The sequence below is a fragment of the Octopus sinensis genome, linkage group LG5 (genome assembly GCF_006345805.1).
Source record: "Octopus sinensis linkage group LG5, ASM634580v1, whole genome shotgun sequence".
Classification (NCBI taxonomy): Eukaryota; Metazoa; Mollusca; class Cephalopoda; order Octopoda; family Octopodidae; genus Octopus; species Octopus sinensis.
This window is the reverse complement of record NC_043001.1, coordinates 28543618-28555662: the sequence shown is the minus strand read 5'-3', so window position 1 is coordinate 28555662 and position 12045 is coordinate 28543618. Positions and strand designations below refer to the sequence as shown.

At 37.3% G+C, this 12045-nt stretch overlaps 1 protein-coding gene across 7 annotated transcripts in view; it reads left to right on the top strand.

The window, feature by feature from the left end:
* The window catches only part of LOC115212284 (arf-GAP with Rho-GAP domain, ANK repeat and PH domain-containing protein 2), a 351834-nt gene that overhangs the window by 272436 nt on the left and 67353 nt on the right, over nucleotides 1–12045 (top strand). For all 7 annotated transcript variants that reach the window (XM_036503278.1, XM_036503280.1, XM_036503281.1 and 4 more), the window contains 8 exons: nucleotides 791–874; nucleotides 1062–1168; nucleotides 2704–2788; nucleotides 6965–7025; nucleotides 8618–8671; nucleotides 9838–9911; nucleotides 10585–10767; nucleotides 11743–11811. In XM_036503278.1, coding sequence (XP_036359171.1) covers nucleotides 791–874; nucleotides 1062–1168; nucleotides 2704–2788; nucleotides 6965–7025; nucleotides 8618–8671; nucleotides 9838–9911; nucleotides 10585–10767; nucleotides 11743–11811 — 717 coding nt within the window. The remainder of the gene's footprint in view (nucleotides 1–790; nucleotides 875–1061; nucleotides 1169–2703; nucleotides 2789–6964; nucleotides 7026–8617; nucleotides 8672–9837; nucleotides 9912–10584; nucleotides 10768–11742; nucleotides 11812–12045) is intronic.

Below are 12045 nucleotides of genomic sequence, written 5' to 3'. Positions count from 1 at the left end.
ACCTTCCCAAGACAGAGACTAGACAGAGAGTCCAGTTATAGAAATCTTTTGTGACATATGCAAGCATGGAAAAGTGAATGCTGATTCAGTGATGATGCAATGTTAAATAGATGAGAGATTAATTTTCCTCCTGTAAAGGATGCTAGACTATCTACCACAGGTTATATTTTCAGAGGTCCTAACGATTGCTTATTGTTAACTAGAAGATAGAATGAGATATATCATTATCACCATCACCATTTTATCATCTGCTTTTCCATACTAGCTAAGGGTTGGATGGAATTTGTTGGGGTGGATATTTTTTTACAGCTGGGATGCCTTTCCTGTTGCCAACCATTTGCCTGTTGCTAAATAGGGTAAATAGTTCTCCTTGCACAGACATGTTTTCACACACAACACACACACATGCTTTACATAAACGACAGACTTCTTTCAGTTTCCTGTCTCCCAAATCCATGCACAAGGCTTTGGTTGGGCCTAGTAGAAAATGCTTGCCAAGGTGCTATGCAATAGGACTGAACTTAACACCAAAAGGTTGAAAAGCAAGATTTTTAATTCCAGTCACAGTTGTAAGTACGTATGCATGCATGTACACATATACATCCAAGGACACAACTACATACCTCATGTAGAGTTACATTGTCAAATCTGTATGAATTGTTACTTAAATTTAATGTTTGCTAATTTCACATTTACAATAATACAACACAGATAGAAACACAAAAGATGATGTTAATTCTCAGAGAAATTCATGTTAATCAGATTCTTTGTTTTTCCTATTGTTTGACAGGGAATTATCAAGTTTGAAAATGAAAGGGCCAAAATCTTTGTAGCACTGAAAGGCAGTATTCTATGTTATTACCACAATCAAAAGGTAGCTATTGCTTCTTTTTTTTGGTTTCATTTTACATAATAGAAGAATTCATTTCAATTTCATTATTTTCTTGATCTATCTTCCAAAGTAGTTTGCATTACATGTTAATAGAATGCTTCTTGGAATGTGAAAACAATTGTTCTCCGAATAACAATATGTCCTACTTCTTGTTTTTGTTTTGGTGCAGGATTATGAAATTGCTTCTCCAATTCATGAGATTGACATGAAATTGGCAGCAGTGAAAGAACTTGCTCGAAATAAACTTCAATTATGCACGCATTACTGCAACATAAAGTAAGTCTTCATTAAGTTACCTTAACACAGGATTTTGTTGCATGCTGGGTATTTACAATACACATTCTCTCGTCCTATAGTTCCAACAGTTTTGTTTATGTTTCCATTTTATTTCTGTATCCTCTGCATATCTTCTACATTTTCTGTAGTCTATCATTCTCTTTCTCTCTCTTTCTCTCATGTTCATTTATAATTGCTGCACAAGGTATACAAATATATTCTATGCAGTTTAACTTTTCGACTGTTGGACTCAATACTCAAAACAATGGAGTGAGTGAAAAATAGATAGGGAAAGAGAGAGAGAAAGGGCATGAAAATCTTAATGGAATATCTAATTTACAGGATTTGTCACATTAGGTAACAGAAAAAATACTGTTTTAGATTAAATAAATTTCATTATTCTAATCACCAGCATTGTTCCTGTTGTTGCTCTCCCCCCACCCCTCCTCATTATCATCACTACATGCCGCCGCCGCCACCACCACCATCACATCATCATCATCACACATTTGACCATTTTTCCCAGCTGTTGTAAAGGGAAAATTTGACAAGACAGTCACTCACCGGCTGACACTCACTGACGATACATCGAAGAGGTGAGGGAACAAAAGAAAGAAGAAGAAAGACATGCACCCAACACCACACCTGAAGACACCTCCGAAAGGGTGGGGTACCTGCCACGTCAAAACGGTAGAGTAGTAGGGGCCAAAACTGGATGTGGTTCCTCCTGATGATGTCTTGAGCTAACTGGATCCTATAAAGGAGCTGTTGTGGTAGCAGACCACGAAACACGGTTGTAATTCCTGAACATAATAAAGCGTTCTGCGAATCTTTAACCTGTATCCATTTGTTGCTGTCAGGCCTTCTCCATTTTGTCTCTGCCATGTTGTATTTTCCATTAACAACTGATGATAACATGCACACTCCTTCACATCTCTCTCTCCGTCTCCCTCTCCCCTTTCTCCAAAATCATTACTCAAAAGAAATTTGTACCTACTGAACAGCAAGTTAGCTTTATTATCTCCTGATGACTTTAACCCTTTCGTTACCAACTCGGCTGAAACCGGCTCTGGCTCTGAGTACAAATGTCCTGTTTTTATAAGTTTTGAATTAAAATCTTCCACCAAACCTTAGTCACAATTTATGTTCCTAACACTAGCTTCATGATAACTAAGTTATCTTACTAAATTCTTTGTCATATTTAACCCTTTAGCATTTAAACTGGCCATATCTGGCCAGAAGTATTCTGCCTGTTTTATGTTCAAACTGGCCAGATCTGGTCTCTCACACTAACCCTACAATATTGTTTTAAAAATTAACAGCTACCTCATTAAAATCGCATAGCTACAAGATAATGCGTGATTTGTTCAAAACAATGTGGATAAAAAAGGATTAATTTTGGTAGAATAATGCAAACACTAAAGGGTTAAAGTAATTGAAAGAAACACAGAGCATCTCAAAATAAATACAGTAACAAAAGGGTTAAACAAAGAATGACTTGTAATAATATCAGCTTTTTATTATTCTTTTTCCAGCATGATATTTGATAACACTCAGGAAATGAAAGGATGGAAAGTGGTGTTGACTAATGCAATTGACTCTGCACTAGTAGATTTACAGGTAAAAATATTTGAATTATTGTCATCTTTCACTTCATTCTAGTTCTCATCAGATGTGTGCAGAAGTTTGCTTCCCAGCCACATGGATGCCCCACCCAGGGACATTTACTCCTGAGGACAACAGATGATGATTTAAAACTTCTTAATATATTGGAGAGGGGGTAGATAACCAAGGTGGGTAATTGTCCTAGGGGGGTAGTTGTCATCAGGGAGAATTGTCCTATGGAGGGTAATTGTTCTGATACAGTCTGTGTGTTTGTGTGTGTTTTCCTTGTCTTGCCTAGCTAGTATAGGTTCAGTCCCACTGTGTGGCTTCTTGGCCAAGTGTCTTCTACTGTAGCCTTGTGAGTAGATTTGGTTGATGGAAACTGAAAGAAGCACAACATAGATATCTATATAATTATATATCTGTGTGTTCCTTCTCGAGCCATGCCTGGCTCATAAGGGCTGGTTTCCTGGTTTCCTTGGCGTATAAGTTCCCCCACCTGGACGAGACGCTGGTCCATTGCAGGTGAGCTGCAAGGTGCAGGAGGGAACAGTGAGAGAAAGTTGTGGCGAAAGAGTCAGCAGAAGTTCGCCATTACCTTCTGCCGGAGCTGTGTGGAGCTCAGGTGTTTCGCTCATAAACACACACATCGCCCGGTCTGAGATTCGAACTCACGATCCCTCGACCGCGAGTCCGCTGCTCTAACCACTAGGCCATGTGCCTCCACATACCTGTGTGTGTATGTGTGTCTTTGTGTATATGCTTGTCCTCCACCACCACTTGACAACTGGTGTTGATGTGTTTACATCCCTGTAACTTTGTAATTCAGCAGAAGAGAGCGATAGAATAACTACCAAGCTTAGAGAAAAAGAAGTTCTGGGATTGATTAGTTTGACTAAAATTTCTTCAAGGCAGTGCCTCAGCATGGCCACAGTCTGACTGAAACAAGTGAATGATAAAAGCAGAAGACACTTGCTCAACTTGCCATGCAGTAGGATTGAATCCAAAACCATGTGGTTGAGAAGTAAGCTTCTTAGAACACATCTATAGCTATGCCTATACATACATATATATGTATATATATATATATATATATATATATATATATATATATATATATATATTTATATATATATATATATTACAGAGATGTACTCGCATAGCAAGTGATTTGATCTGAGATCGTGTGCTGAAACGAAAACAATTGCAGCGTGGAAGGTGTTTGTAAGCCATTTAAGAAACATGCAAAAGCCGGATTTTTGTCAGTGAACAGGTCACGGTCTTAAAGCGACGAAAATATTTTGACAAATTAAACTTAAATGTTGAAGTGAATTGAACGGCTTTTGTGTGTTTCTTAAATGGCTTACAAACACCTTCCACGCTGCAATTCTTTTTTTATATATATATATATTATATATATATATATATTTATATATATATATATATGCTGGCATGGCTGTGCGGTTAGGTAGCTTGCTTCCTGGCTACGTGGTTTCGGGTTCAATCCCACTGCATGGCACTTTGGGCAGGTGTCTTCTACTATAGCCCCGAGCCGACTGAAGCTTTGTGATTGAATACGGTAGGTGGAAGTTACTGCCGTGTGTGTATATGTGCGTGTAGGTGCTCAGTGCCTCTCCGAAAGAGAGAGAGGGATATGTGTGTATGTATGTGTGTGTGTGTGTTTATATATATATATGTGTGTGTGTGTATGTTTATATATATATGTGTGTGTGTGTATGTGTAATATATGTATATATATATGTTTGCACCAGCCAAAATCTTCTGAGTGGATTTGGTAGATGGAAACTGAAAGAAGCCCATTGTATATATGTACATTTATTTTTGTGCATCTTGTGTGTCTGTGTTTGTTCTCCCACCCTCACTCGAGAACTTAGCAGTTCGGCAAAAGAGACCGAATGGAATAAGTACTAGGCTTAGGAAAAATAAGTCCTGGGGTCGATTTGTTTGAGTAAAGGCAGTGCTCCAGCATGGCTGCAGTCAGACAAGTAAAAGAATAAACGAATATATATGTGTGTGAGTTTGTATGTCTACCTGCTGGAAATAAATCAAAACTCTTATTTCCTGCAGGTAGACATACTTACTATGTCCTTTTATTAATTTAAATCCTTCAAATTTATATATCATCATCATCATCATCATCATCGTTTAGCGTCCGCTTTCCATGCTAGCATGGGTTGGAAGGTTCAACTGGGGTCTGGGAAGCCAGAAGGCTGCACCAGGCCCAGTTTGATCTGGCAATGTTTCTACGGCTGGATGCCCTTCCTAACGCCAACCACTCCATGAGTGTAGTGGGTGCTTTTTACGTGCCACTGGCACAGGTGCCAGACGAGTCTGGCAAACGGCCACGATCGGATGGTGCTTTTTATGTGCCAGGCGAGGCTGGCAACGGCCACGAACGGATGGTGCTTTTTATGTGCCACCGGCACGGGGGCCAGGCGAGGCTGGCAACGGCATATATATATATATATATGTTTGTGTGTGCGTGTGTACTTACTTGCATTAACAATGGGATGTGTGTTTGGGTTTGTGTCCCATGCATATGGGAAAGCTTACACTTTCCTGTTGAGGGCTTATATGCTCCATTATCACGTGATTGTTATAAGCTTTAAGCTTATAAAAGAAATACCATTATTATTATTTACAGAATGTGTGAGTGTGCGTGTCTGTGTGTGTATATATGGTTATGCATGTGTGTGTATACATACATACATATAATCATCATCATCAAACGTCCGTTTTCCATGCTAGCGTGGGTTATAATAGAAATATGTTGCAAAAATAAAATAGAGACTACATGTGGTAATGTAAGGGGAAAGTAAGAGAAATAGACGAAAATGCACATTGTAAATATAAAAAAAAGTAAAAGCTTTTTATGCAAAGTAACAAAAGATATATACAATTAGATGAACTGAGGTAGGAATAAAAGTAACAAAAGTCATTGTGAAATTTTTGAAGAGATTCAAGCATACCGGTTTTGTAAGTTAGTAATCTTTGCTTTGAATGCAACTTATTGCTTTTTGCTTTGAATGCACACCAATTAATGGATGGTGTCAGGTCTAATAGCTCCTGAGAAAAAAGATTATTTGTAAGGGAGGTAAGTAGTTCTGGATTTGGTGCAATTAGGTTAGATATAGAATTGTAATGTGAATGGTGTATGGAATGTATGGGGGTTAGTGGTATTAATTGTAAGGTTAGTAGTGTTCTGTATTATGTTATGTGTTCATATTTAGTTGGGGAAGATATTTATTGATGAAAGTTGCCTCTTTATTCATTCTTTGTTGCATTGAGGTGTTCTGTGAACATTGATAGAATGGGAAAATTTAGCACCCACTACACTCTTGGAGTGGTTGGCGTTAAGAAGGGCATCCAGCTGTAGAAACTCTGCCAGATCAAGACTGGAGCCTGGTGCAGCCATCTGGTTTGCCAGCCCTCAGTCAAAATCGTCCAACCCATGCTAGCATGGAAAGTGAATGTTAAACAATGATGATGATATATATACAGGGTGTCCCCAAAAAATGAATACACACCTTAAATAATTGTAAATTTGGGGTTTATTATAATTCGAATAATTTTCAACATGTAAAAGAATTTACAAATATCATTCTATTGTCTTGTTATCGCATGTTCTCAAACTGATGTCCGTTCTGCTCCAGACACTGCTGACAACGCGAAGCGATGGAATGGCACACATCATGGAACAATTCCCTTGGGATATTCGTACATTCATGTTCAATGGTTGCCCTCAATTGAACGACTGTTGCAGGTTTCTGTGCGTAGACTTTGTCCTTTAGGTAGCCCCATAAAAAGAAGTCTAGTGGTGTGAGGTCTGGTGAACGTGGAGGGTATTCGACAAAACCTCTCCGTCCAATCTACCTGTTTGGCAAGATCCCATCAAGAAAGGATCTAACATCGCGATGGTAGTGTGGAGGTGCCCCATCTTGCTGGAAATAAAACTCTTCCTGTTCAAAGTCCTCTCTAATGCTTGGCATGACAGACTGTTGCAGCAAGTGTATACATTTTTTGGGGACACCCTGTATATATATATATATATATATATAATTACCTATACCTGCCTGCTTGCAAATGACTCTGGCTGGACTGTGCTGTTGATAAAATCTAATTCCTTGGCATGCATGTATTTATTTTGGTATACATATGTTCAAATTTCAGATTGCAAGAAAAATCTGGGAGAACAATAGCAACAAACATTGTGCTGACTGTGGAATGGAAGGTAAGCCATATCATATTCCTGATTTCAAAAGCCATTGGAAAGAGTGAAGTTGTTTTCTTTGTTTTTATAGATTTAGATAAAGATTTGTTAGTTTTGTGTTAAAACAGTCAATAATTTCTTGCTATTAATTAGAAGGTAATGTCCCAGTGCTTCAGCTCTCTGCCACTATTCTTTCACTGTTCACAAACTCATTTAAAGCCATTTTATGTCATTTGCATTATTAATAATAATCCTGGAAAAAGCACAGGCCTTATGCCTTCATATTGCCCTTGTTCTGAAATATAGATGCCCCTGTACTTTGTTTCAAAGAGAGCAATGTTTTCTGGTTTAACCTCTAGTGATCATCAGGATCATTTAACACGTTAACTGCCACAACCTGTTACTGGAACTCAGTGGAACCGCCAAGTAGTTTTGATCGCACTGTAAGCTGTTTAATTTACACGAATGTATATAAACAGGAGATACAAATATTACAGGCACTTCCCCCCAATACACACGCTAACTAAACGTAGATGCACATAGAGATTTACGCATGCGCAAATGAAGACACATACACTAGAAATACAAAATACAAAATAGCTGACCGTTAGTAAGGAGAGACACACAAATAAGAAAGAAGAAAGCAAAGGACCACTGATGCGGTCACAGGAGTGTGACGAAAGAACTCTGGCCGAAATAAGATCAAGATTAATGTAAAAAATAAATAACGCTGAAGCAAAGTAACACCAAATATATAGTGCGTGTGTTTTTATTGGCTAAACTGGCAAAATGACCATTCCAAAATACAACAATAATATTTTTGCATTTTCACAATATTTCATAATTAAGCTTTAATATTTAGCACTCGTGTTATATAAATATTCTTGAAATAATTTCAAAGAGACAGAATAAAATAATTTCTCAAATTATAAAAATATACCTCTGTGATGCTTATGGTGGTTGTGTGAAGTTTGTGATGAACCATCAGTGGTACATATGGTAGTTAATGTGTTAATTAATGCTTGTGTTCCATGCTGGAATGGGTCAGAAGGCTTAACAGAATCTGTTGGGCCTAAGGACTGCACAAGGCTCCAGTATTTGATTCGAGATGGTTCCTATGATTGGATGCCCTTCTTATCACTATCCACTTTACAGCATTTACTGAATACTTTTTCAGTGCTACATGTGCTAGTGAGGTCATCATGCAGTTTGAAAGAGTACAAACTGGGGTAACGTCATGCTGGGAGATGAGGGACAAAAGATGGGTAAATGTATGGGAGAGAGCTGCATCATGGTACATCAGTTTGCACTAGTGTACACAAACATGCATATACACACATGTATATATACACATGCATATGACACATGCACACATGTGCAGGTAATGTTCTTCTTCACATACTCCAGCCAAATTGGATGCACAAACATTAAAAACATTGGTTGACTCAAGGTTACAATAGAAAACATTTGTCCAAGCTTTTCATTAGGATCAAACCCAGAACCACAAAACTATGAACTGAACTCCTTAAACACATGAATATGCCTGAATTCATTTAAATAAGGAACAACTCAAACCTCTGAATTATTCTAACAATGTTTTTACTTTACTTCAGAACCAACTTGGGCTGCTATAGACCTAGGCATGGTGTTTTGTTTGAAATGTTCAGGTGAGATTTTGTTAATTATTTTTTATTAAAGTTTTTAATAAGATTGTTAATTTCATCATCATTGCCATTGTTGTTGTTCCTATCACTATCATTATTGATATTTAATATTTATATGAAGACAAACTCAAAATGGGGCTTCTAAGCAGACCTTGTAGAAATAGCTTGCATACCTCCTGCAAATCTTATGGGACTATGTTGTAAGATTAATTGAATAATGCAATCCCTATATATATATATATATATATATATATATATATATATATATATATATATATATATATATATATAATGGGAAGCTTTATGAAAATAAACAAAAGACGAAGGCAGGTGGAAAACAAACGAACAATTGTATTAGTATGGCGCTCAGGAAATATAAATAAAACAAGTCTTTAACGTTTCGAGCCTACGCTCTTCAACAGAAAGATACACAGAGAGAGAAAAACACAGAAAGAAGGAGAGAAAAAAAATGCGTGCAGTAGCTATGCACCAAACTGCGCTGTCTATTTTGGCATGGCTGGTTTGGCTGGGCACAGGAATGGTGCCCGGTGAGGAAATGACTAATTCTAACGTAATGCTTTAAGATTAAAGTCAGTGCTAGACAAGTGCAACTACAGTCTTCTATTTTAGTTTCTATAAGAAACATTTGTGTAGTGCCAATTACTGTCTTAATAAATTTTTCCAAATTTAATACAGAGCCATAGATTTGGGGAAAAATGAAACTAGACTGACACTTAATTTTGTCAGTCTCCAAAAAAGACAAAACGCAAAGTTAGCCCTGGTAGGATTTGAACTCAGAATGTAAAGAGCTGGAACAAATTCTGCGAAGCATTTTATCTTTAACCATTTCTTGATTATTTTAAAAATTTATCTAAATTTGTGAATAGTTTACTTCCCCAGAAATATGATTGCAAAAGGGCTAATCTATGATGCTATATCTGAACATTTGTGTGCAGCTTTTACTAGTTTGGTGGAAGAAGTGCCAATGTTATATTCAATATTTCAAATATTGTAGTGTATAGTGCACCTGAGTACTATAAACAATAATTTCATTATTATAACATATTAACTCTTCTTGTTTTCCTTTCTCTTTTTTTTTGTTACTGCTCCTTTGAGTTTCAAGTAGGTTTGGGAATATTTTGTATCTTCTTTTGTGTTATTTTCTTTAGGAATTCATCGAGATTTTAATGTGGTGAAGTCAATGACTTTGGATGTTAAAGTATGGACTACATCACTAATAGAAGTAAGTTGTATTTGTATTCATTAAAAGAATTTGCATGTTTGATAATTATAAACTTGCTTCTTGCATGCCTGTACACGTGTCTGTACGCACACACACTCATACTTTCTCTCTCAGTCTCTCTCTCTGTTTCTCTGTATCTCTCTCTCTCTCTGTATCTCTCTGTCTCTCTCTCTCTTTCTCAGTCTCTCTCTCAGTCTCTCTCTCTCTCTCTCTCTCTCAGTCTCTCTCTCTTTCTTAGTCTCTCTCTCTCAGTCTCTCTCTCTTAGTCTCTCTTTGTGTCTCTCTCAGTCTCTCTCTCTCTCTCTCTCTAGATGGAAACTAAAAGAAGCCCATCATATATAAATATATATTTTTGTGTGTCTTTTTGCCCGAGTTTGTCCCTCACCACTGCTTGATAGCTGCTGTTAATGTGTTTACTTCTCAATAACTTAGTGGTCTGGCAAAAGAGACTGATAAAATAAGTTCCTGTCTTTAAAAAAGTAAGTACTGGGGTTGATTCATTTGACTAAAAATTCTTCATGGCAGTGCCCCAGTATGGCCACAGTCTTATGACTGAAACAAGTGAAAGATAAACGATATGCTATGTTTTGATTGCTAAGAGCTCAAAAATAATCAGAAGATACAAAATACATCATCGTAATTTTAATTTCATTTTCTTTTTGAAACTTTGCAGGTACTTCTTAGAATTGGCAACGAGAATGCAAATAACTTTTGGGAATTTAATAAAAATCCAGACTTTGTCATTGACTGGGACACGAATGAAGCAGAACGTAAGCTGTTTATTGAAAATAAGTACAAGAACAAAGCTTTTGTCAACTATTATCATTGTTATAAAAACCATGAAGAGCTAAATGAGGTAAGTGCAGTTGTTTATTTGTTTTTTGTTTATATATTTATTAACTGAATATGGTTTGGATGGAAATGGTAAGTTAGAAAGCTGTACCAGGTGCCAGTGTGATTTTGGCTTGGTTTCTACAGCTTCATGTCTTTCCTAATGCCAACCACTCCAGTAGTGTAGTGGGTGCATTTGTGTATCACCAGCACAAGTGCTGTTACGTATCTCCGGCATGGGTGCTGTTATGTGTCACCTGCTTAGGTGCTGTTATGTGTCACCTGCTCAGGTGCTGTTATGTGTCACCTGCATGGGTGCTGTTATGTGTCACTGGCATGGGTACTTAAAAATATATATATATATTCAAGCGAGGTCGTTGCCAGTGCTGCTGGTACGTAAAAAACACCATTTGAGTGTGGCCGTTGCCAGTGTCACCTGACTGGCTCTTGTGCTGGTGGCACGTAAAAGCACCCACTACACTCTCAGAGTGGTTGGCATTAGGAAGGGCATCCAGCTGTAGAAACTCTGCCAGATCAGATTGGAGCCTGGTGCAGCCATCTGGTTTGCCAGTCCTCAGTTAAATCGTCCAACCCATGGAAAGCAGACATTAAACGATGATGATGACGTTGATGATGAACTAAACAAAACAAACAATGGGTGTGTTGTTTGTCATTTTGAAGACTGCTTCATTAGGATTGATCTGAAATTTAACAGCAGCAACTATCACAAGCTTGTCTGATTTCCATAAATGCTATAGAAACTGGCTTTGGTACCTTGGGCAAAGTGTCTTGTACTATGGCCTTGGGCTGACCGAAGCATTGCGACTGGATTTGGTAATTGGAAACTGAAAGTCTTTCGTGTGCACATGTTTGTGTTATAGCACTCATATCTCCAAAAAACAGAACTATTATAGGATGATGATATGATAATAATGATGAATAAATGATTATTATGTATGTGTATATGGATTTATTTGAAATCTCATTTCATGTCTTATAGGCCCTCCTAAAAGCTGCACAGGAAGATGATATACTGAAGACAATGAGAATTCTGTATTCAGGAGCAGATGTAAGTAGAAACTGTCCTGTGTTTGACCTTTGTTGCAAGATGGAGTTTATATTAGTAATTTATAGGCATACTCTTATGCTTTCGAAACTATACACCTTGCAGTAATTAGTGCAAGAAAACTAATTGAAATGTCAGTGCATTTTGAAAAGTGAAGAGAAATCCGAAGCTCTGATATTAGTTCTAGAAATGTTTGTCCACTGCACAAATATTTCTAGGAAAACTACTTTCAATATT